The sequence below is a fragment of the Camelus ferus genome, chromosome 16, assembly GCF_009834535.1.
Source record: "Camelus ferus isolate YT-003-E chromosome 16, BCGSAC_Cfer_1.0, whole genome shotgun sequence".
Lineage (NCBI taxonomy): Eukaryota > Metazoa > Chordata > Mammalia > Artiodactyla > Camelidae > Camelus > Camelus ferus.
The window spans coordinates 5,326,915-5,352,516 of NC_045711.1; the positions used below are offsets into that span (position 1 = coordinate 5,326,915).

The following is a 25,602-nucleotide window of genomic DNA, read 5'->3' on the forward strand; positions in this document are numbered from 1 at the left end:
ATTATCTCCCCCAAATCCATAGTTTACATTAGGGTTTATTCTTGGTGTTGTACATTCTGGGTTTGGACAAATGCATAATGATGTCTCCACTCTTAAAGTGTCATGTAGAAAATAGTTTCAGTGTGCTAAAATTCCTATGCTCCACATGTTCATTCCTCCCTTCCCCCAGATCCCTGGCTACCACTGATCTTTTCACTGTCTCCATAGTTTTGCCTTTTCTAGAATGTCATATTTTCATACATACATTAGACAGCCTTTACAGATTGGCTTCTTTCACTTTAGTAATATGCATTTAAATTTCCTCCATGTCTTCATGGTTTGCTAGCTCATTTCTTTTTAATACCGAATATTCTATTATTAGATGTACCACAGTTTATTATTCATTCACCTACTGAAAGATGTCTTGGTTGCTTCCAAGTTTTGGAAATTATGAATAAAGCTCCTACAAACATCTCTATACTGGTTTTGAGGTGGACACACTCTTTTATTTTTATATCTCTAGTTTCTAATTTTTCTACAATGAACACTTTCTTCAATTTGTAATGTTAAAAAATTCTTCCTTGAAGAAATGTGGAAAGCCTTAATTCAATATTTGATTTAGGTGATTGGATGTTTGAATGTTTTGGTTTTTTAAAAAATACTCTTGGCTTTAAAGTAGAAATGGGATTAGACAGTGTGTTTAATGAGTTATTACTTGGCATGTCAAAAATGAAATAAAATAATAAAAGTCAAACAGATTAGTTACTGTGTACAGTTTTGTGCTAAATCCTTACCAAGAATTATCTCTTTTATGCATGTTTCCACTTTTACGTGAATCTTAAAAAAAAAACCAAACCTAACACTGAAACAGAGAACAAATTGGTGGCTGTCAGAGGAGGGGATGGGGGTGGGGGGAATGGGTGATGGGTAGGAGGGGAATGGGTGAAGGTGGTCAAAAAGTACATACTTGCAGTTATATCATAAATAAATTCTGGGGATGTACAACATGGTGATTATATACAGTTAACAATACTGTATTATATGCTTGAAAGTTGCTAAGAGATACATCTTAAAAGTTCTCATCACAAGAAAAAATTGTAACCATATGAGGTAATGGATATTAACTAAATTTATTGTGGAAATCATTTTGCAATATATACATATATCAAAACATTACTTTGTATACCTCAAACTAATACAGTTATATGTCAATTATAATTATATCTCAATAAAACTGGGGAGGAAGAATTATCTCATTTAATTCTCAAAGGAAGGGAGGGGTCCTAAGCCCTGGTGATGGTGTTTTTAATATATTAAGCTGTGTTGAGCTTCCAAAAATTCTCAACCAACTCTTATTTACTAATGAAAATTTAGAAAGGAATAGAGGTAGGCTTTCAAATGTATTTTTTAAAATTTTGTCTATCCGGTTTTTATTTGTTCCCTTCTCTACTTGTATATGTCCTGACCCTCTCTCTCTTTCAAAAGCCACCTAAAATGAGAAATTGTACATGTGTATCTACATATACTGTGATTCTCATCATGTGGATTATTTGCTATGTTTAGTATGTGACTTTGCTACTATAAGATTATTTAAAAAATTCTTTGACTTATAATAAATCCAGGAAAAATGGTGTATACTAATCATATGCATTTGTATAGATTTCCCAGGTAAGCAAAATGTTGAAAAACCTAATAGAAAAGACTCTTGAAGAAAACAAGAGCAACAACCCTCATACTTTGGTGAAGGTACACAGATTGGTATAGCCACTTAAAAAACCAGTTTGACAGTATCTAGAAAATAGGTGTTTTATAACCTAGCGGTTCCACCCCTAGACATACGCACTAAAGTAACTCTTGCACAAATGTACGTTCACAAATGAATGTTCATAATGGCATGCATGGTTCATAATAACCAAAAATTGGAAGCAACCCTAATGTCCATTAACAACAGAATGAATTAATAACTCTACTCATACATCAAAAATAAATGATCCATAGCATTGTGCAATAATATGGTTGAAGCTTAAATATAAATGTAGATTGAAAGAAACCAGAAACAAAAGAATACATAATGTTGATTCTATTTATGTAGAATTCAAAGACAAGCATAATAAGCCATAGCGTTTAGGCTTGCATATTTAGAGGGTAAAAGCAAGGAAAAGCAAGCAGATCAGTAGTTAATTCTTGAGTAAAGGGATTATGGTAAGGGAGGGAAACAGGCAGAGCTTCTAAAGACACTTAAATGTCCCTTTCTTGGGGGTTACATGAGGGTTTTAAGTTTACTAATTTATATATTTATGTCTTATGTGCTCTTCTGTATGTTGTATTTCTAGTAAAAACTATTGAAAAAAAGAAAGACCAAAGATTTTGTATTTTTCTTTATTTAGAAACATAACCAGATGTACCTTGGTTGTTTATATTCTCTGGTTGACATTCAGTCTCAAAATAAACGTTGGAAACATATGATAGCAACAATTTAATGAAGCCATAGCAATTACAGGATTCTCAAATGGGTACAAGATGAAACCTGTCATAAAAATTAGTAAAAGATGTAAGGTAGGACACATTTTAATACTGGTACAATGGTAACAGCAGCTCTACAAATGTTTATCTGTAGGATTGCTAGTTTATTTTTTAAATGAACCTTTATCTCAAAAGAAAGATCAAATCATTTAAATTAAATTGATACAAATACACAGTGGTTTATTAATATTATAAATACTACAAATGTCCCATAAAATATTGTTACAAAAACCTGTCTTATTCTCAGTGATCATTCCCTTTATTTTACATAATATAAATGTAATGAGCAGGTTTTAAAAACTTTTTCTTTGTACTAGAAGCAGATATATCTCTTAACTTCATTAGCTGTTTAATTTTCATCCACAAATATAAACATGAATGTAGATCTCAGAAAAACAAAACATTGCCCCCAGGTCTGCTTTCCAGTCTGGTGACTTTCCATAACACTCTATTTGGCATCTCAAAACTATACTTATTTGAGGAAATACGTGCATTTCTGGGAAATTGCTAAAATGCCTTTTAGCCTAAGCTAATCAGGGGATATTTTAAGGATATTATCTATGTAGCTGCTTCCTGTCAGGCTAGAAAGTTCAGTGAAAATCTGAAACCCCTTGTTTCCTCTCCACGAGGAGCTGCTATCCTTATTCTTGGAACTGCAGTCAAAGTTATCAGCATCAAAGCTAATCCTGTGCCTTCAAAGTCACACTCACCCTAATGAGAGTTCCTCTTCCTCCAGGATATTTAGCACACTAGTGATAGGGGTTCTGGCTGAAGCTGCAGTAGTATCTGATGCTAAGTAGACATGTCTGACCAACTGGGGGCTCCCAGAGATACTTGGCAACTTTGTAGGAGACTGATTGATAGGGTTGCCAAATAAAATATAAGATGTCCAGTTAAATTTGAATTTCAGATAAACAATGAATAATTTTTTAGTATCAGTAAGTTCCATGAAATATCTGGGACATACTTATACTTTATGGGACATATTTATACTTAAAAGTTACTTGTTTATCTGAAATTAAAATTTGATGAGGTGCTATGTATTTATGGTTGCTAAATCTGGCAACCTTGTACTGGCAGGGAAAAAACAAAATCCAGTGAGGTGTGCATGATTACTGTTATTGAACTAACAGGCTGTTGAGGACAGGGAGTCAAGTCTTACAGTGAACCTGCTATGGACCTAAGAGAATCCTCGGTGGGGCACTGTGGAAAATATAAGATTCATGTTGAGGTCTTTATGAAATTTATATTTAGCTGCAGGAAAGTGGGTAGCAGATAGTGAACCGAGGAATATCTCAGACTTTAGTGAGCCAAATGTAACCATCTATAGAAGAAACTAGAAATGATACATTCTAATTTTTAAGGTCACAGGGGACTTTTTGTTTCAAATCCTTTTGGAATAGTTGGGTTTGGATGGGGAATGGTCTTATCTCATAAATGCTTAGAGTGAGCAGATATAAAATCTAGAGGATCTTTTTCATTGGTCAATTTTGTAGCACTTAATGAATGCATGAGCATTACAGGCTGAAATACTTTTCAATTACCTGAGAATACCCACGATGAACGGGCACCAGGTTACTTTCTTAATGTCGTAACTGCACTTATAGAGTACAAATTAGTTATCTAGTTAAACTTGAAGAACCTCTCCAACCTAAATTGGATAATTACAGGATAAACATCACTCTGGGGATTGCATTTTCCCATCTGCTCTCTCATTGATCACATAAACTAGAAAATATCCAAATACCCACTTCATATTACAGTACATATAGTTTCCATTCATATTTTAATTCTTCAAATGAGTTATATATTAATATAATTATACATACCCAGCTACATTTTTAAAAAAAGGGCTGGAGTAGTTTTTTCTGTATATTTTATGGACCATTACATGGAATCAGGCAGAGTTGGCATCAGTTTTGTTCATCAAAGCTGCTTGTAGCAAGTGGCAGAGTTTGAGTTGGGCTTCTAGGATGAGCCAGCTATGGAAAAAAAAAAAGGTCCTAATTATAATGTGAATTATGTTCCTGTGGCTGGCACAGCTCTCCCTCTTCCTCACTAACAGAACCCAGATTTTATGCAAGGCAGCAATGCATCCAGATTCTAAAAACCAGTTTTTCCAGCTCTCCTGATATGATCAGAAGTTCCTGGATATCACCTGTTTAAAGAGATGAAGGGTAGCTTAGCTGACACACCCTCTTGCCCTCTGCCCTTCTTATCTTGCCTACAGTGTGGACTTGAGACTTTAGGAAGTGCAGACATTCTACACCATAAGGATAAGAGCCACACATTAAGGACAGAAGCGCAGTGATGACATGGTTAAGCTGTGGTACCCGTTACGTACCATGTATTTTCTAAGATAATATGCAGAGAAGAAAAATTGGCCCTGGGGGAAAGAGTATAGCTTAAGGGGTAGAGTGCATGCTTAGCATGCACAAGGTCCTGGGCTCAATCCCCAGCACCTCCTCTAAAAATAAATAAACCTAATTACCTTCCCCCACCAAAAAAAAAAGGAAAAGGAAAAGAAAAGAAAAATCAGCCCCCATTTGGTTAAGCCACTTCATTGAGATTTCTGTTACCTGCAGCCAATTCAAAGACTTAACTAATACAGTTGTTTCAGAGTTAGAGGAAAAAAGAAGTCTAAGGAGTGGGAACAGTTATTCCATGTCTAACAACAGTTTTTACAAGATATCCTCCTGGTAAGCAGACTTTGGGTAGCACCACATATGGCATAGGTCATATCTGTGACTTTTGGTTTTGTTGCTCAATACATGGGTTTATCGTTCATTATATTCTTATTTGTTTCCACGTTACCCGATCCACTGTAGTAGTTTCGGATGGGGCAGGGACAAAAAGGATCCTAGAGCTGAACAAAGAAAGAAAGGGGCTTAGTCCTTCAGTGAGGACTCTGCCTTCTCCCCACAAACCCCCCTCCACAATTTACAGTATCACCAAGGAACGTGATCTGGGGATAGGCTCCTACTGGATGCTCCAAAAGGAGGAAAAAGGAATCTGGCCACATCTCCAAAGAAGGCCACATGGTCCTCAGGAGGGCCAGACTGGTCGGCAAGAGGGAAACCAAGCTGTTGGCAAAAGGTACTGATTTTTTTCCGAGGGAACAAAGGGAGGAGAGTGTTGGGGTAGGAGAGTGTCTGCAGTGGAGTGTGTGGTGTGTCTCCTGGGCCAGAAAGGGATAGAAATTTAAGCTTCACAGCCAAAGAGACCAGCAGCCCAGTGCCCCAGCATTCTAGCAGGGGTTGTGGAAGGATGGCTGCTTCTCACAGATCTGATGATAGAGATGACTTGGAAGAAATCACACAAGGGACAGCAGATGCACTGGATTTTGGTGTTTGGATCATACATGTCAGTGGCAAAAGAGAAAGCTGCCAAGACCTTTTCCTATCAGCTCTGCAGGATGTGACTGCTATCTCCAGCTCCACCCCTGTCTCTCTAATACAGCCACACTGGCCACTTTTCAGTTCCTCAGATAGGCCATGCTCCCTCTAGCTATGAGACCCTTGCACATGCTGTTCTTTTTGCCTGAACTCTCCTCCGTGACAGCCATGGTGGGCTCATCCCCATACCCCATAGGTACAATTCCCAAGTTAATGCCTATTCAACCTTCCTCAGGGAATCCTTCCTAGATCATCCAGGCTAGATCAAGTTCCTCCAAGGGTTCCACAGAACCTTGCCCCTTTTCTTCACAGAATTTACTTCAGTGCAAAATTATTACAATTTGTGATTATTTGATTAATGCCTATTTTCCCCACTAGACTGAAAACTCCAAGACAGTAGATCTGTGTCTGTTTTTGCTTACCACTATTATACCTAGTACTCCAGCACAGTGCCTGGCCTACAGGAAGTACTTAATAAGTATTTATTAATGTAGTTAATAAACCAGACATTCATTGCTAAAGTGGAGATGATAATCCTAGCTATCTCATAGAATTTCATTAAGTCTAAATATGAAAGTGCTTTATAAAGCATAAAGAACTATTTAAAAGTTACCATTCTTTTTAAGAAAGATGCTTTAGATTATGATTCTAAAGAAATGAACTTGAAGAATAAAGAGCCAAATTTTTTTTAAAGCCTTACCTGAAATTTTCTCTTCAAGGCCCGAGTCATTACTGGGGTCAGCCCAGTTCCTGTTTCCATATTTTCTTTATTAGTAAGTGGGGTTCCACCTGGACTCCTGTGAAGGTGTTGAAAATATTAGGAGCTATGTTTTAAAGTCAACTTTTCAAATGGATTCAGAAAGCATACATTTAGGAGAGGGGATTACCTTTCTACATTGACTTTTCTAAGTAGTTTCCGCAGATCCAGCTGGCTTTTACTAGGAGTACTGATAAGAGAAAGATACAAAAGTTAGAGCTTGCCAGATTTTATCATTTTCCCCAAAGCAAAGCAGTCATTTCTGTAGGCAACATCCTCAAAAGTAGTTTTGTTACATTTGTTACTAATTGTTACATTAACAAATAGCAGTAGATACTGAGAGGAGCAGAAGGTGATATAATGATTCTAATAAGTAATACTTTTTGCCTTAGTAATGACACATATACGAATCCATCTTAGGGAAAAAACTCAGCTATGTGCACAGATGATGGGCAAGGGTGTTTATTAAAGAGTTATAGAAATAAAAAAAAATCACAAACAACCGAAATGTCTCAGAACAGGATTTTATCTATGAAATTCACATATAATAACCTGCATCTATTGAAGTCAAAATGATGCTTTAAACTAATTTTAAATAAGGCACATTAAATAGGTATGCATAGTATGGTTATACATAGGTACACACACACATATCCTATTTCATTGATCCTAAGACACACTAGTTTTCATATTTTATTATTTCTGAAATTGTGCTGCTTTGAAAATTCTTGACAATGTTTTCCCCCCAAATCTGTTATTAAATCAATGATGTGTCTTATAATAGACAGCATCATGAAATGGAAATAATAGAGTATATGCCTAGAAAAAGACTAGAACGATAAGTAACAATATGTTAATAGTGGCTAATGCCAATGATGGGATTATTTGGATGATTTTTGGTTTTTTACTTTAAACATTTCTGATTATACGTAACTTTTAAAGTTAGAAATGAGCAAAAAAATCATTATTTTAAGTAGCAGTATAGTCTAATATTGTGCAGTTCCTTACATTAAGACGTTTGTAACTCGAGTTGATAACACTTTGGACTTGGGCTTCAGGGTAACACGCTGCAGGTCAGAGACAGTAACTAGTGGATTTCTTTCCTTTGGTGATGGTACAAGCTTTAATCACAAAATGAGACAGTATTAAAAACACATTTAAAAATATCATTCAAAATGTAAACATACTAAAACAGTGACTGTTTGAGTGCCGAATATGTATAAGACATATCCACTTACTTTTTATTCTAAAGTGTCAAAGTATATCTCTACCTCTTCAGAGTAATGGTTGGTAGATAAAACTGCCTAATTAAATAATTTTGGGATTTACACATTTTGTTGAATAAATCCAAAACTACTCAAATAAAACAAAATATTTACTTCAGAATGGCTTCTATATATGACTTATGCTTGTTTTCCCTAAAGGGACAATGAGGTTAAAAGCTGAAGTACCACTTGTATGGTCAATGACATCTTACCTTCCTCCGTTCATCAAAACTCTGAGTCTTCTTTAATTTCACAGTCAGTAGATCTTTAACTGTTATCTGCATGGGTCCATCTTTTCTTAGTGGTCCAGCCTTAAAATATAAAGAGAGGTTAGAATTCAAATTGGAACCAGGATACCCAGTCAAATGCAAACCCAAATCTTGTTTTTAAAGACTCAGAGTTAAAAAGTAACTCTTACTTGCTCTGGGTGCCTATTGAGTTCTTTCCACTCTACCAAGGATGATCCTGTTTTTAGTACCCATGGATCCTAAGGCTACTGAAGAGTATTCGTCAAAATGTAAGGCTTTGCTAGTAAGGAAGACATGGGTTAATTTCCTGCAACCACGCATCCTCCTTAGGAGTCATGATAACACGACAAGAGTTGGAGTTCTTCAAATCAAAGTGAAGCTTTGTCTGAACTACCTAAAGAGATGGCTCAGTTCCCATGGAGCAAGAATGTATACTCAGGGGGGTAGAGCTCAGTGGTAGAGCGCCTGCTCAGCACGCACAAGGTCCTAGGTTCAATCCCAGGTACCTCCCTTGACAAAAAACAACAAAAAAGTATACTCAGAGAGGTACACATTAGGGCAGGCTCTGGATTTAATTCAGCCATTTTTAAACCAAACATATTTGTAGTTGTTAAAAATAGGGCCATACCTAGTGATTCATAAATATTCTGGTCCCCTTGGCAGATAAGAAATTCTAATGGAGACTGTTTCTCCAGCTTAATGGCATTGTACTTTAGGATCCGCTAATTCCTTTCTTCCTGACTTCACTCAGTGAGCCATCTTTTTTTTTTTTTAACTTTTTTTATTGAGTTATAGTCATTTTACAATGTTCTGTCAAATTACACTGTAGAACACAATTTTTCAAGCCATCTTTGTTTTCAATCTGTTTTCCTAGAGAAGTTTTCCTTTTGGTAAAAAGGTATATTAAGAATCCAACAGGAATCTCCCAATCTGCTTGGGTTTCATTCATTTATGCTTGAGAAAAAAAAAAAAAAGTACTTTCATTTCTAAATTCAGCTTTCCCGAGTTCCCAGGGGACTGAGTTTTTAAATAATAATTGATATAATTAAGATACGGACTCAGAACAAAAGGTAGCTGTTCCTGTCAAAGCCCTTAGCCCAGCCTTCAAAGGCTTCCTGGCTTTAGTCCTTACACACTGACCAAAACACACCTTTACTCGTTTGCTTCTTACCTGAAGTGCTTTAGTGAGATCAGACTTTTTGAGCAGCAAAGGTGCTCTGAGTGGTGGAGGCGGAGGCAGAGGAGGGGGTGGAGGGGGTGGAGGCGGAGGAGGAGGAGGAGGATGGCTGACTGGTTGTGGCAGTGAGGGAGGAAGTCCAGCTCCGGAGTCTCCAAGGGTGGGAAGAGCACATGCAGGCACATTTATAAGTTTACCATGCACGTGACACCTTTGACCACAGCTTGGACAGCAAGAATTTTCTGAGACGGCCTGGAAGAAAACATTACATTTGGCAAGTGAATAACAAATTAATTTGGTTCTTGTGGCTGAGAGTCATCAAAAATCTTAGCTACTGTGTATTGACTGCTTTTTCAGTATAGCATGTGCTCTGTAGTATTTCCTCATTTATCACAAGCTCATTCATTCACTCACTCAGTCATTCATTCATGTATTTGTTTCTTCATGTGCTATATTGCTAGGCACTGTGGGTGCACCTGCGAGCCCTGTCTGTCACTTCATGGAACTGACAGTCCGGTGAGGAAGACATACATTAAACATACACAAACACATTCAAAACAAAACAAAACAATACTTCAATGAGAGCCGTGAAGTGTCCCGAGAGCATGAACAGCTAGAGGTCAGGGGAGTGATAGTTAGCCATGATCTCGAGGATGAATTTAGGTTTACCAGGTGAAGAAGGCAGACAGTGACTAGGGGAAGAGAGTTCCAGCAGAGGGAAAAAGAATACTTAATGCAGCCAAGGACATAGTACATTCAAGGAACTGATAAAAAGATCAAGGGGCTGGAACATGACTGCTATGAGCTGAACTGTGTCCTCTTCCCACCCCAGTTCATATGCTGAAGCCCTAACCCCGGTACCTCAGAATGTGACTTTATTTGGAGTTAGGGATTAAGAAGAAGTGATTAAGTTAAAAGGAGCCATTAGGGTGGACTCTGATCCAATCTGGCTGGTGTCCTTATAAAAGGAAGAGACTTGAACATCCAGAAGAGACACCAGCGGTGCATGTGCACAGAGAAAAGGCCATCTGCAGACACAGAACGCACGTCAAGAAAAGAGGCATTAGAAGAGACCAACCCTGCCAACATCTTGAGCCTAGACTTCTAACCTCCAGAACTGTAAGAAAACACATTTTTGTTGTCGAAGCCACCCAGTCTGTGGCAGCCCTAGCAAACTAATAGAATGACCCTATGAAATAAGATGGTATGTTAGTTTCCTGAGGCTGTTATGACAAATTATCACAAACACGGGGCTTGAAACAAACAAAATCCATTCTCTCACAGCCCTGGAGATTAGAAGCCTGAAACAAAGATGTCAGCAGAGCTGCACTCTCCCTCAAAGCTCTGAAAGAAGAATCTGTTTCTTGTCTCTCCCAGTTTCTCATATCCACTGGCATTCCTTGGTTTGAGGCTACATGACTCCAGTCTTTGCCTCTGTGGTCCCATTTGTCCTCCTTTTCTCTGTGTATTTTTTGTTCCGTGTCTCTTTTATAAGGACACCTGTCACTGGATTGAGGGTCCACCCAGATAATGCAGTATGATCTCATCCAAAAATCCTTAACTTGATTATATATCTGCAAAGATTCATTTCCCAAATAAGGTAACATTTACAGGTTCCATGCATTAGGATTTGGACATATCTTTTGAGGGGCCATCATTCAGCCCACTACATGGTATCTACCCCATTTCACAGATGAAGAGACTGAGGTCCGGAGTTGTGAGGTGACTTGCCATTCCTCCTCTGGTTCGATCATCTTGAGGTACAAATTCTGGAAGCAAGGGTGTAATTCCAGAAGCTTCTCTCCTTCTCTCCAAATCAATGAGCACAATGTTTACTCTTTGGGTTTTAGATACTGAAAGCAGGGGTCTTGCTTAAGGGAGTTTGGAGACGGTGATATTTACATTTTTTTTCTACCCATATCAGTCAAGAAAATAGAAACCACCCTGAGTATTTAAAAGAGGGGACATGTAATATAGGAGGTTGGTTACACTCTGAAGGAGGAGCTGAGAAGCACACAGGGGACAGTGAGGCAGCCCAATGATGAGCAACAGCATAAAGCCATGAACACCCTGAGGCTAGAGGGACAAAGAGAAGGACAGTGTAATCAGATCTCTGGAGCTGGGTTAACCCAGAGAATCAAGAAACATGGTGGACTTACCCAGTGGGAGCTGGAGTCAGGGAGACAATAACAGCCATCACAGGAGAAATCACCCAGCACAGAGAACAAAGGGGGAAAACACACCCCATCCTCTCCCTCCCTCTAATCTTTCATCAGTGTCTCCCATTAGTCCAGCTCAACCAGGAGCCAGGGGACAGGGAGCTTGGGAAATGTAGCCAGCAGGGGTCAGCCCCACTGTACCCCGCAGCACAGAGCAGGGCCTCTGAAGTTTAAGGAATCGATCTGAGGGCAAACGTGCCCAGGACTAGCATTACCCTGTAGCCACTCCCACTGCTGGTAAAAGCACACTGGGATTCCTGTGGGGCACAACCCCTTCCTTTCTTACCTAATTCTGGGTTTGTTTTTCACTTGATAATACTAACCTTCAGGGCTTCCTGGAGCTTGCATAATTCACTTTCCAAAATGCAAAACCGTTGTTTTAGGGTATGAAGTTCTAGGTGGCAGAAACGGGATGGAAAGATGCAATCTTTCAATACTTCTAAACTCTAAGATTCAAAAATAAACAAGCCAGAAACCAATGAGTAACATGATAAGGACAAGAAAGTGGTGTGATGTATGTTTTTAAAGTGAAAGCAGACATGACCACATCGTTTCATCTTATGTGAGCTTAGCCTGAGTGTTTGGCTGACCTGAGCACACACACATGTGCACACATATACCAAGTGTGTAGAAAAACAGTATTGCTGAAAACACATTTGTCATTTGTCAAACCCATACCTGGGCCACGCAGTTCTGGCACCAGTTGTATAAAGACCATACTCTATTTGTCCAAAGCTTTACCGCATCTTTGATATTGGGAAATTTGAAGTTCCATGATGGTCTCAGCCAGCTTCTGCTAAGGGTTGTATCTGTTGAAGGAATAACCACTCTGTGGGAAAAACAAAACCAAACAAAGCAGAAACTCCTCAGTTGGAATAACAGCCTCTAATTAAATAATGTTAGTTTTATAGTATGACTGAGGAGCAGAGACTACTGAAAGTCAAATTCTTCATTAAATTCTAGAGTTCCAGATTCACTTATGCAACAAATATTTGTTGAGTAAATAAATAGTAATAAATAAAATAAAATAGTAAAGAAATAGACATCAGAGATTTAGTAATGAACAGAATAGACAAAAACTCTGCCCTCACATAATTTACAGTTTCATGAAAGAAAAGTAAAAATAAGTAAATAAACAACATGTGGGTTGTCAGACAGTGGAACAAATGCTAAGGAGAAAAAGATAAAGCAAGAGAGAGGGAATGTGAAATGTTGGGTGGAGGTGAAAATTTAGGGAATGTCTCACTGAGATGGTGACTTCTGAGGGAAAAAAAAAAAACAAAAAAAACAAAAGGAAGTAAAGAAACCAGCAAAGCAAATATCTGGGAGAAAAGCATTCCAGGCAAGGGCAACAGTAAGTGCAAAGGCCCTAAGGTGGAAGCTTGCTGGAAGTGTTTGAGGAATAGGAAGGAGGCCAGATGACTAGAGTGGAAAGACTGAAAGGAAAAGGATGAAGAAATAATGTGAGTCAAACCATAAAGGCCTTTGGGGGGGGGGGGTCTTACAAAGTACTTTCATTTTTACTCTGATAGAAGAAGACCTTGGAGCATTTTAAGCAGAAGAGCTAATATGACATTATTTTAATAGGCTCACTCTGGCTGCTATGTTGAAATACATGGAAGGTGGAGCAAAGACAGAGCAGAAAGACCAGTTGGGGGCTTTTTCAATATTCAGGAGAGAGAGGAGTTAAGGATGATGTCATGGTTACTGCTTTTTGAGGGTCTGTTTGTTTTCACATTTTTTCTGTAAAGAGAGCTATAACAAAATGTATAAAGTATATTATTGTGAAACCTACTACCCTAGAGTTCATAGAACTTAGAGTCTCTTTTAATAACACATTTAAGCCTTGAATCCTAGAGAATAAATGACCAAACTTCACCAAAATGAAGATTTAAATTCTAGTCCTATTCCCCTCTTTTCATCACAAGTATATTACAGTGGGTGGGAAGAGATAAATTGGGAGTTCGAGATTTGCAAATACAAACTACTACATATAAAAATAGATAAAAGACAAAATTTTTCTGTATAGCACACAGAACTATATTCAATATGTTATAGTAACCTTTAATGAAAAAGAATATGAAAATGAATATATGTATGTATATGTATGACTGAAACATTATGCTATACACCAGAAATTAATACACTATAACCGACTATACTTCAATTAAAAAATAAATAAGTAAGTAAATAAATGAAACAAGTATATTACAAATGTTGCACAGGACAATGCAAAAAGCATTCTTTGTTTATCTAAAATTCAAATTTAATTGGGCATTCTATATTTTTATTTGCTCAATCTGGTAACTTGTTCCTAAATTGATTAGGTTTTTAATATTTTCTCTGTTCCACATTATGCCTTACCTTTCTGGTGAGGGTGGCGGAGGAGGAGGTGTAATCAGCTTAGACTGAAAGTAAGAAGCTTCTTTTCTTTTGAATAACCTTTTAGCTTTGGCTTTTAGTTTTCTTCTTCTTTGCTTGAACTTGGGCATGATTTCTGTAGAGAAAATTTGTTTTTACATTTTTTATTGAAGAATAATACACACACATAGGAAATACAGAAGTTTTGACTGTATAGTTCAACGAATTATCACAAAGGGAACACACCCTTGTAACCATTGCCTTGGTTAGGAAATAGGTCATCACTAGCAACCCAGAACTCCCTTGAACTGGTGGAAAATTTAAACCCAGATTTAAACTGTCTCTAGAGACACCTTGGCTTTGGCATTATATTGCTCTGTAATTTTGTTTTGCTTGTTTGGCTTTTCTTCATTAAGACAAGTGAATTTTCCTTTCTTTATAATGAAATCGAGCAGGGGAAATGCAAATCAAAATTACAATGAGGTATTACTTCACACCAGTCAGAATGGCCATCAGTAAAAAGTCTACAGGTAGTAAATGCCGGAGAGGGTGTGGAGAAAAAGGAACCCTCCTACACTGTTGGTGGGAATGTAAATTGGTGTAGCCACTATGGAGAACAGTATGGAGGTTCCTTAAAAAAATAAAAATAGAATGACTCTATGATCCAGCAACCTTACTCCTGGGCATATGTCTCAGGAGAAAATTAGATAAAACTAATTTGAAAAAATATATGTTCATAGCAGCACTATTTACAATAGCCAAGTCATGGAAGCAACCTAAATGTCCACTGACAGATGACTGGACAAAGAAGATGTGATTTTATACACACACACACATGCGCGCGCGTGCATGTGCGTGTGTGCAGAATATTTCTCAGCCATAAAAAAGAATGAAAATTTGCCATTTGCAACAATGTGGATGGACCTACATGGTATTATGCTTAGTGAAGTAAGTTGGAGAAAGACAAACACTGTATGTATGGAAATACAAATACAAATACTGTAGGGACTTAAGAGATAATCATATTAAGTGAAGTATATCAGACAGAGAAAGACAAATATCATATATCACTTGTATGTGATACCTTAATAAAATGAGACAAATGAATTTATTTACAAAACAGAAATAAACTCACAAATATAGAAAACAAACTTTGGTTACCAATGGGGAAGGAAGGAAGGGATAAATTATGGGTTTGGGATTAACATATACACACTATTATATATAAAATAGACAGACAACAAAGACCTACTGTGTAGCACAGGGACCTGTATTCAGTAATCTTGTAATAATCTATAATGGAAAAGAATCTGAAAAAATACACACACACACGTATATTTGAATCACTTTGCTGTATACTTGAAACTAACACAATGTAAGTCAACTATACTTCAATAAAAAAAGATAAGAAATAAAGAACCCAAGCAGGACCTTGCAGGGCCTCCCCAGTGCAGAAGCCCTTCCATGTCCCCTTGTTTGTTGTCTTTTAGGTCTTCCCTAAGTTCCAAAGAGCAGACTCAAGCAGTTACAAACTAGAGAGGTGAGGGTATGCAGAAACAAAGGAAAAGCACTCAAGTGGGAAAAGTAATGTTAGTTTAAACAATCTTCCAGAGATAAAACAGTCACAGGACTCCTAGTTCCTCCTCAAGGGATATACATAACAATGTGATGCATATCTTCGAGTTGTGCAGAAACTAAGACTACAGCCAAGACTGGTTGGAACCACAATGTTGGTGATTAAGATTCCCAAAACATCACGCTGTTCCCTTAACACCAACCAGTCAGAAGGAAGTCCACCAGAAGATCACACATCCTGTGACCTCCACCCCTAATTTTGCCTTTAAAAATCCTTGCTTGAAGGCCATCAAGGAGTTCGGGTCTTTTGAGCTCTAGCTGCCCTTTCTCCTTGCTTGATGCCCTGCAAATAAATGTTGTACCTTCCTTCACTACAACTGGTGTCAGTAGATTAGCTTTGCTGTGCGTTGGGAAAGTGGACCCAAGTTTGGTTTGGTAACAATAACAGAGAAGATGGTTATAGCTGGGTTACATAAGTTATTAAAAACAAGTGAGTTCCTTTGCCACTAACATTTACTGAGCATCAACTGTACTAGGTGGAATTGGTAGTGAAAGAAACAAAATTAACCATTTTTGAATGCTCATTTACTTTTAGGCACCTTCACATACATTTTCTCAGTGAGTCATTTTCATGCAGGATATTTTCCCTGAGGAAGAGGATTTTTATTTCCATTTTTACATAGGAATAAACTGAAGCTTAGAAAGATGAGATGATTTGCCTGAGTAACGCAATGAAGTATGAAGTCTAGGTTTGTAATTCTCCCAAGACCACGTTCTTCCTAATACACTGTGGTGCAATAGTAGAATAGGAGATATACAATGTAATAACAATGACTCCAAATCTAAGATATGGGTGTTTCAAAATGCTTATTTTAAACCACTATGAGATACTTAACTAGTATATTTAAATTTTAATCCAGATGCTTTTCTGAAGAAAATTAAGTCAGAGCTGGTTTGATGTGAAGAGGGTCTTTGCTGGTTTTCGTTGTTGCTACCTGAGGAACAAAGATGTCCTTATTCAAGTAGCAGAACTGAAAAATGGTCTCAAGGGCTGGGCCTCCTTCTCTTCAAACTTACATTTGAATAGGAACAATCGTCTTTTAAAATGCACATTCATTCCACTTTGTTCACCCTGCAACCTTCCTGCACTTGGTATGCAGCACTAGGCTTGCTCAGTTTTCAGATTCCAAGGGCTGGAGAACCTCCCCCAACCCTGCGTGGGTTGTAAAAACTAAGAAAGGTTTTAGCTCCAAGAGCACTGGACTTGCGGAGGGCACTCTTCATGGAAATGGATGACAGACTGTACATCAACAGCCCTTCTAGGAGTAAAGGTTCTTCATAGTATTTTATTTAACTAATTGCCAGGCCTCAAATTAACAGAGTGTTTTTCTTAATTGTTCTTAGAGGCTAGGTAGACATACCACAGAAATAGTTAGCAGACTTCACTTATATTTACCATTTTCCCTTCCTGCTGAAATTATGAAGGAAGGCTGAGCAGGGATTATTAAACACAAGGGATGTCTAAAGGATTGATTGATTGAAAACAAACAAACAAAAAACACTTAAAGTAACACAAAAGAAAAATACTCTGAAATAAAGATATTTAGGAAAGCCTCAGGAAGCAACAAAATTGTAGTTGCCTGGAAAAGAAGTTAAACCTCATCAAATGCATAACCAAGACTGCCTATGAAGAAAAGTCACTGGAAACCTCTATCCAAAGCACAGACTTAACTGAGATGCCCAGAATCTGAGATTTCCATGGTAACATCCCCTTGTCTTCTATCTGCCCCTTTGCAGCCCTCCCCTCTTCTGTTCTCTCTCTCTCTCTTTGAAGTCTTTTGTTAGAGATCAAATGGACAGAGAGACCAGACCTCCTGCTCCCTTTTCTCTGTATTTATCAATCTCTCAGTTATGAAAATAGACTTTAAAAAGGAGCTGGACAATCCGGTTCAACTTGGGGGAGTGACTCTGTACCTTAACCTCCACTCCAATAAGATGCTGGGGTTGGCACCAACTAGTACATTTTTAGGAAGTCTGTGAGTCAGTTGTTAAACAAATCTAGTGTTCAAATTAAATTATACGAACTATACAATTAGATAATTTATATTTTATAAGGAAACAAGTACACAAAACTCACCACTTCCTTGTGGGATCTGGTGGGCTGGGTTTGTGGGCAATAAAAGAATGTACTAGAGACAAAGGAGGGGAATAGTAAAGTTTATTAGGTACACTGCCAGAGACAACAGCGGGCCACACAGATGGGAGGTGCCTGTGTGCCCCAAAGGTGAAAGCTTAGGGTCTTTTATGGGGAAGGGGCTGGTGAACACAGGGAGCTGCATGATCAGCTTGTGCACAGGTTTCTGACTGGTTGTAGGTGAAGTAAGAAAGTTAGAATCTGTGAAGGGGCAGTGGGATTTATGACTCTGATAAGGTAGACATGGTTGAAACCAACCAGCCTGAGTTATTGTGGGATTAGGCATTACCTAGGGCCATTCATTCTGCCAGGGCAAACACATGTCAGAAAAGAACATACTTTATCTTCTGAGGGACTGCAGGTGGACATCTGGGAGCCCAGGAATGGGGGTTGCTGGACTTTGAAGGATGCCAGTTTGTCCCACATTCCTAATTATTTACTATGCTGTATGCTCTTGAGGTTTTTTGTTTGTTTGTTTTACCTTATTGTGAAAATGCTATAGAATGGTGTATAGTAATTTCTTATTTTTTTCCCAACTCCCCATTCAGTCAATTCACACTGGAAACTTGAAATTGGCCTTGATGGGAGTATTTACACCATGTATACTACAAAACACTACAAATTAGGACTTGATTTATTATTTTTTTGATTGTCAAGAAAATGATGAAAAAAATGTTAATAGGTCTGACTAAACTTAAAAGTGTACCCTGTATGTAGTAGTTACATTGTGAACAGCACAAAAAAAAAATCAAGGAATATTATTCCAGTATTTGAAAACCATTATCTGATTCATCAAAGAAGTTGCTTACTGAAGTGAAGTTCCAATGTAAATCTCTGTGTTTTGCTTTTGTCTCACTCCAGAGTAAATGAAAATATCAACCAACATTTACATCAGGACCAAGCTTGTTCATAAATTGCAACCATATGTTGGTTACAAATATAAGAAGTCTATTAAAAAAAAATCAATAATAGCATTCAGTGAGACTCAACTGGTTACATGAAATTTATAAGAGTGTTATACATTTTATTGTTGTTTATAATAATGATGTTATATACTTTATTAGTATGTAATATCAGCAAATTTATAATAAAATTATGCATGTACATGTATTAAACATTTATTAGCACACTATTGCTCTACTCTCTTCTGAAACATCATAAAAAGGCAGTAAAGAAATAAAAAAGGCATGAACCCATAGGACAAAGAATGGGTGCAGACACTATAGTGGATGATAGATATCAACTAAATTGTGGAAAATGGAAAGCAGTGGTAACTGACTTGGCAGAGCAGAGGAAAAGCTGAGGCTTGACTGCCTGGTAGGGAAGCCCGGAGGAAATAAGACAAGTCCCAGAACTTTGAGAAGATCCAGGACTTGAAAGCACTTGGTACTTTTGAAGGATTGGGGTAGGGCTTAAACTGGACTGATTAGAAGTCTTCATAAGGATTGGATAGGCCTTTGACAGTCTGCCCTCCAGTCCTTGGAGCCTGGCTTTCATTTCTTGGACAGGTTTATTCTCTGGAGAAGTTGAACCTAGAGGGACTGAATTCTGGGCCACCAAGCATAGCATGGTCACGTGTCTATCACTATGCAGAAGACATGGAATGATTTTGAACCAAAAAATGAGACATTCAATTCCCTTCCTCAGCTCTCAACTCCCAAAACACAGGGCACCAGGTTTAATTCCCTGCCTCAAACCCCTACACCTCTCATTCAGCCTCGAGGAGATCAGAGGATTCTTCTCCAGGGAAATTGGCTGGCCAAGAAAAGAGACCTACAGATATTGACATTTGGGTTCTACCAAAAATGGCCAAAGAGATTCTAAAAGCTTCCAGAGACAAAACACAATTTAGATACAGAGGACTGAGAACAGAATGACCTCAGATTTCAACAACCACACGGCAATTCTGAAGGAAAATGTTTATCATCCAAAAATTCTATACCTGGCCAAACTTACAGTCAGTCAAGTGTGAAGAAAGAAGATCAATAATGGAAATTTCCAGGATAATGGTAACCACAAATCCCAGGAAGACAGCTTTGCAGCAAACCAGGGGTAGGGGTCAGCAAACCTTTCCTGTGAAGGGCCAGATAATAAATATTTTAGGGTTTGGAAGCCATCTGGTCTGTTACAGCCACTCAACTCTGCCACTGTAGCATCAAAACAGCCATTAGTCAAGGCTTTAATGATTATGGGTGGGTTCCAATAAATTTTACTTATGGCCACTGAAATTTGAATTTCAGAGAATTTTCATGTGCCACAAAACATTATTCTTTCGATTTTTTTCCAGTTATTACAAATTGTAAAAACCATTCTTAGCTCATGAGACCTATAAAAACAGTGGTTTGCTGACACCTGACTTAACACACAGCTAGTAAAGTGAGCAAGAGTAACAGAGGGCTTCAGTAGGGAAAAAAACAAAGAAAGAAATTACCTAGTGTGTTTGGCCATTCTGAGCAGTTTACTGTTTTTCTGTAAAGTTAGGGCCAAATTCCTGGTAAGTGCTTAAAAAAATCAGTGTATAAAAATGTCTAGAAAAAAAGTTGTACAAGAAACGAAATCATAGTTCAGCTGTTACACAATATTTTATAGTATAAATATTGAATGTTTACTTAACTAAAAATTATGATATAGGTATATTGGGAAGATGGAAAGAAAGTGGAAATCAGCAGTTGTCTAAATTTATATACTGTTTAACCTTGTGGGGGGGAAAAAAGAAATAGTATTGTTATGGCAACGATAGGCCAGCCAAGAAACAAGCACCACTCGGAGGGTTGGAGTACTCAGATTACGCCAGCGGGCTCAGAGGGGCTTCAGTTCCGAAGCTCTGAGCCCCTCCAAAACGTGTGCATGAAGTTTTATAGGGTTAATTACAAGCTTGGGGTATTCGGCCAATAGGCATGGAACAGCTTTAGCAGTATTATCACAAAAGCAGAGGCAGGGAGGCAGCAAACCGCCATTCCAAGGCCAGATATGTCTTTTTGAAATTCCAGCTGGCTAGCAAAAAACAAAAACAAAAACAAAAACAAAAACAAACAAACAAAAAACCATGAGCAGGGAATCAGCAAACTGACACTTAATAACTTAGATTTATGAGTTAGCCCAGTAAAACTCAGATCAGTAATCTGACAATTGTTAAATTTAGGTTTACGAGTTAGGCCCAGCCCGCTTTTCCTTCACATTATAACTATGTTACTTAGAAACAGGGAGGTAAATGCCAGAAACAATGACAAAAGTGGATAGTGTTGCCTTTGGCAGGTGGGAGTCAGGATTATAGAGAGAGGATTCAGATGACTATCATTTTTTGTTTGTTTGTTTCTAAGTATAGAATAAATGTTGTAGTAGTATTTGACAGTCAACCTGGAAAAATAAGAGTACCACCCTTCTACGACAACCTACGGAATGGCAGAAAAGTTTTGCAAATGAAACCGACAAAGGCTTGATCTCCAGGGTATATAAGCAGCTCATATGCCTTAATAAGAAAAAAAACAAACAACCCAATCCCAAAATGGTCAAAAGACCTAAACAAGCAATTCTCCAAGGAAGAAATACAAATGATCAATAGGCACATGAAAAATGCTCAATATCACTAATTATCAGAGAAATGCAAATCAAAACTACAATGAGGTATCACCTCACACCAGTCAGAATGGCCATCATTCAAAAGTAGTAGTTTGCTACTACACAAATGACAAATGCTGGAGAGGCTGTGGAAAAAAGGGAACCCTTCTACACTGCTGGTGGGAATGCAGTTTGGTGCCGCCACTGTGGAAAACAGTATGGAGATTCCTCAAAAGAGTAGGAATGTGGAAATTCCTGGGCATATATCCAGAAGGAACCCTACTTCAGGATGACACCTGCACCCCAATGTTCATAGCAGCATTATTTACAGTAGCCAAGACATGGAAACAGCCTAAATGTCCATCAACAGATGACTGGACAAAGAAGATGTGGTGTATTTATACAATGGAATACTATTCAGCCATAAAAACTGACAACATAATGCCATTTGCAGCAACATGGATGTTCCTGGAGAATGTCATTCTGAGTGAAGTAAGCCAGAAGGAGAAAGAAAAATACCATATGAGATCGCTCATATGTGGAATCTAAAAAACAAAACAAAACAAACAAAAAACATAAATACAAAACAGAAACGGACTCACAGACATAGAATACAAACTTATGGTTGCCAAGGGGATGGGGAGTGGGAAGGGACAGACTGGGATTTTAAAATGTAGAATAGATAAACAAGATTATACTGTATAGCACAGGGAAATACATACAAGATCTTGTGGTAGCTCACAGTGAAAATAAAATGTGACAATGAATACATATATGTTCATGTGTAACTGAAAAATTGTGCTCTACACTGGAATTTGACATAACATTGTAAAATGACTATAACTCAATAAAAAAAATGTTAAAAAAAAAAAAAAAGAGTACCACTCTCTGGCAAGGGGGTGGGTATAGCTCAGTGGTAGAGTGTGTGCTTAGCCCAGGGTCTTCCATTTAAAAAAAAAAAAGAAAAAAAAGAATACCACCACTGTGAAACTGGGCCATCTCTTTCTAACCCTTTCCTGGTGATTATTCCAGTGCCCATGCATTCTAATTTCTAAAGAGTTCTACATAATCTGATATACGTCATTTTGCAAATTATTTTTTAATGAAAAGTATCTAGGAACTAAATCATATTTTCTCTTCTCTCTTCTTTGTGTATGTGTCCTGGGCGCTGGGTCATTATTACTTGTATAGCCTTCTAATTAAACACAGTAATTGACACATACAGAGAATTAAGAGAATATGTCAAATCTGTCAGAATAGGAAGATGCAGTCTGTGATAATTCCTAGGTTAACATTATATTCAACAATAATCATAGCTCTTCTAAAAATGAAAGATAACGAGTTCCTACCTCAAACAGGACAGGACTGAGCAAGATAAGGCTTGTTCTATTATCATTCCTTTATTAAAAGCTTTAGATACTCTTCAGAGTTTAACTATCCAATTTAAAGGGTATAGAGCAATCTTTATCCAGGTTAAAAGAATAATGAGAAAGACAAATTCTTTTTCTAGATTAGGTGGGATTACAATAGTTAACACTAGATAGAAGCTCATTCTTTCATGATTCCTCTAAGCAGTTTTTCTTTTTTTTTAAATTGAAAAAGACATTTCCTTCCTTTTTACTTGCCTTGAGGAAATTAGGATACTCACTGTAGAATACAATAAAGTAAATATATATATACTATTTATATACATGAATCAGAAATATTTCTCCCATTAATTACTCCTATCCCTTCTCCTTACCAGCCCTCTTCTAACTTCCTCTAACTTCAGCTACCTTCACCATCTTTCCGTGGGCTCTCCTGTTTTTCTCTTTCGATATAATCGATTTCCCCCAACTCTTTTAATTTTGAAAAATCTCAAACCTTGAGAAAATTTATAAGAATAGTATAATTAACACTCATATATCATTCATTTAGATTCACCAATTGTTATCTGTTAGTTATCTCTCTGTATAGGTCACAGCCAAACTTCGTTTCCTTTTGTTTGGCCTCACTTCATAGGGCACCCACGGACTTGCATTCAGTAACAATACCTTTCAAAGCTTTTCACAATTTAGCTCTAATGGTCCTTTGCAGCCTCCTTTCTTTCAATGATTAGCAGTTTGTACTTCAGGAATGCCAAACACCAAGTATTTCCTATAGCGTTACCAGCCTTTCCCCCTGTTTGGGGTATCCTCCGCCAGGTCTACTTATATAGCCATCCAGCTTCTGGTACTTTTTCTCACAGGTATTTGTTGAGTGATCATAAGCCACCAATTACTAAGGTAGGTGCTGGGATACAATTCGAAGCACGATCAACATAGTGTCTGTCTTTATGGAATGTATACTGACTGAAATATCTCTTTTGTGTTTCTATAGCACTTACTGTAACATTTATTATACTGGATTGTAATTTTTGTTTGCATGTTTGTCACCTGGCTAGATGGTGAACTTTTCAAGGGTAGGATGAATTTTATTCATCTGTTTCCCCAGGACCTAGAGTATAGCAGGCATTAAATAATGTTTCATTCAATAAATGCATGAGCGAAAGAAATCACATCTGCTAAGTGTTAGCCAGCAAGGGTTCTCCATTTTATTTAAGGAGTCTGCTTTAATAGAATTACATTCTGGAAAATCTCTTGGTAAGGAAGGTTTTTAGTTTTTCAAAACATAACACAACTTCATATGGTTAAAGGATGGATCCAAAACTACTACCAGTAGGAAGATGCAATAAATAATAGTGTAAGAACTACAATCCTCTGCAAGAACTGGCACTGCTGCTTCTATTAAAACTCCATCCTGTGATATGGAAAGTGATTTTGGTCAGGGGGCACTTCCAAAGCTGTAGCAGCAACACAGATTGAAACCAAGTCATATGACTCATTTTAATTAAAGCTAATGCCGAGGTTTTTGTTCTTTTGTTTTTGTTTTTGTTTCCTTTTGGCCTACCCAATAGCTGTCTGATGACATGTTCACCTAATCAATAATGAGTAATGAAGGTACAGTGCTTTGAGTCACAGCTCTTCCATAAACATCACTGTTTATGTGCTGTTTTGAGTTACCCATCTTCCAGGATAAAATGACCTTTACAGATTATGTTGACAAGACCCCTGGTCACAGACCACTGGACCAAAGACAAGGAGACCTAGATAGTTAAGATGATTAACCCCAGCTCCTTTTTCTTCCCCTTTTAAAACTCCAAACTCAGACACCAAGTTGGAGTGGATCTAAGACTTGTCTCACACTTCCTTGCTTGGTGCCCTGCAATAAAATTCTTATTTGCTGTAAACTTCCACTATCAGAGCTTGGCTCTCAGCACTGCCAGCACAAGAGCTTTTGGCTGGGCTTGTGAGCCAAACAATTCCATTTCTTACAGTCTCCCACAAACAGCTTTCAGTCAATTAATCAGTTTCCATAACCAGTTCAACTAATTCCTCTTGAACATCCATAGGGCTATTTCTGGTACTTATATTTAATTTCAACTTCATGTTGTGTAACATTGCTTTTGTAGTTCCTGTCTTGTTTCTCTAAAGAGACTGTAGCTCCCTAAAGCTTAGTCCAGCAGAGTGCTAGGCACATAGTAAAAAAGCACATTTTAAAAATTGACACCCTCAAAGAAAATCGGACGATATTAAGACTATACAAGAAACATAGTACTACTCCCAGTCAAGAAATGTACGCTCTCTAATGTGCATAAGAATCACGGTGATGGGGAGGCGATCTTGCTAAAATGCATATTCTGATTCAGTATGTCTGGGTAGAGCCATATAATTTGCAATTTTAACCTGGGCCAAGTGAAGCAGATGTTGTTGGTCCGCAGACCACATTTTGAGTAGTAAAAATGTACAGGGGTGTGCAAAAGGAAAGCAGATTCTTTGCTCCAAAACAGATTTTGCAGAGCGTTAATTAGATATAAGTATGATTTAGGGTGGAGCCTGGCGGAGCACTCCTTGCCCAACCCTAAAGCGCCCCATCTCCCCTCTGAGACCAGCCAAACTTTCCACCTCCATAAACCGTAAGAACACAAGCAACAAGAAGCCCAGCTACGGAAAATAACAGCCCAGGTAACAAAGGAAGATCTCTCTGCACTTACTAGTCTAAGAGCCCGGGGATTCGATGGAGTCCCGGCAGTGGCTTCTCCTTCGCCATAAAGAAAAATTCAAAATTAAAACCTTACGGTGGAGGAACCAATCATAGCCTTGGTTTCTCTACCATTCGCTCTCCGGGTAGCGTAGGAGCACAGCCTGGCTTGTGATTGGCTGAGATAGCACTATGCTCCGGCCAATCAGAGCTGAGGCGCTTCTTGTATGAATAGAGGGGAAGGCGGGAGCGAAGTGGAGGGGAAGCCGAAGAGGAAAGGTGTGTCATGTCT

General features: G+C 38.0%; 1 protein-coding gene across 2 annotated transcripts; it reads right to left on the reverse strand.

Annotated features, from left to right (window-relative positions):
- Window positions 1–2,344: 2,344 nt before the first annotated feature.
- PRR11 (proline rich 11) lies at window positions 2,345–25,551 on the reverse strand. 2 transcript variants are annotated; one of them, XM_032498394.1, is made up of 11 exons: window positions 25,324–25,551; window positions 19,650–19,766; window positions 13,928–14,060; window positions 12,242–12,392; window positions 11,887–12,009; window positions 9,339–9,596; window positions 8,132–8,230; window positions 7,663–7,775; window positions 6,785–6,844; window positions 6,598–6,694; window positions 2,345–4,484 (listed from the first exon to the last, which is right to left on the reverse strand). In XM_032498394.1, exons 3-11 carry the CDS (start codon window positions 14,053–14,055, stop codon window positions 4,416–4,418), a joined length of 1,098 nt encoding a protein of 365 aa, XP_032354285.1. In that variant the 5' UTR covers window positions 14,056–14,060; window positions 19,650–19,766; window positions 25,324–25,551; the 3' UTR covers window positions 2,345–4,415. The 2 variants fall into 2 exon arrangements, with proteins under 2 accessions (XP_032354285.1, XP_006181489.1); XM_006181427.2 differs by lacking the exon at window positions 19,650–19,766 and having other exon boundaries at window positions 25,324–25,550.
- Between the last annotated feature and the right edge of the window lie 51 nt (window positions 25,552–25,602).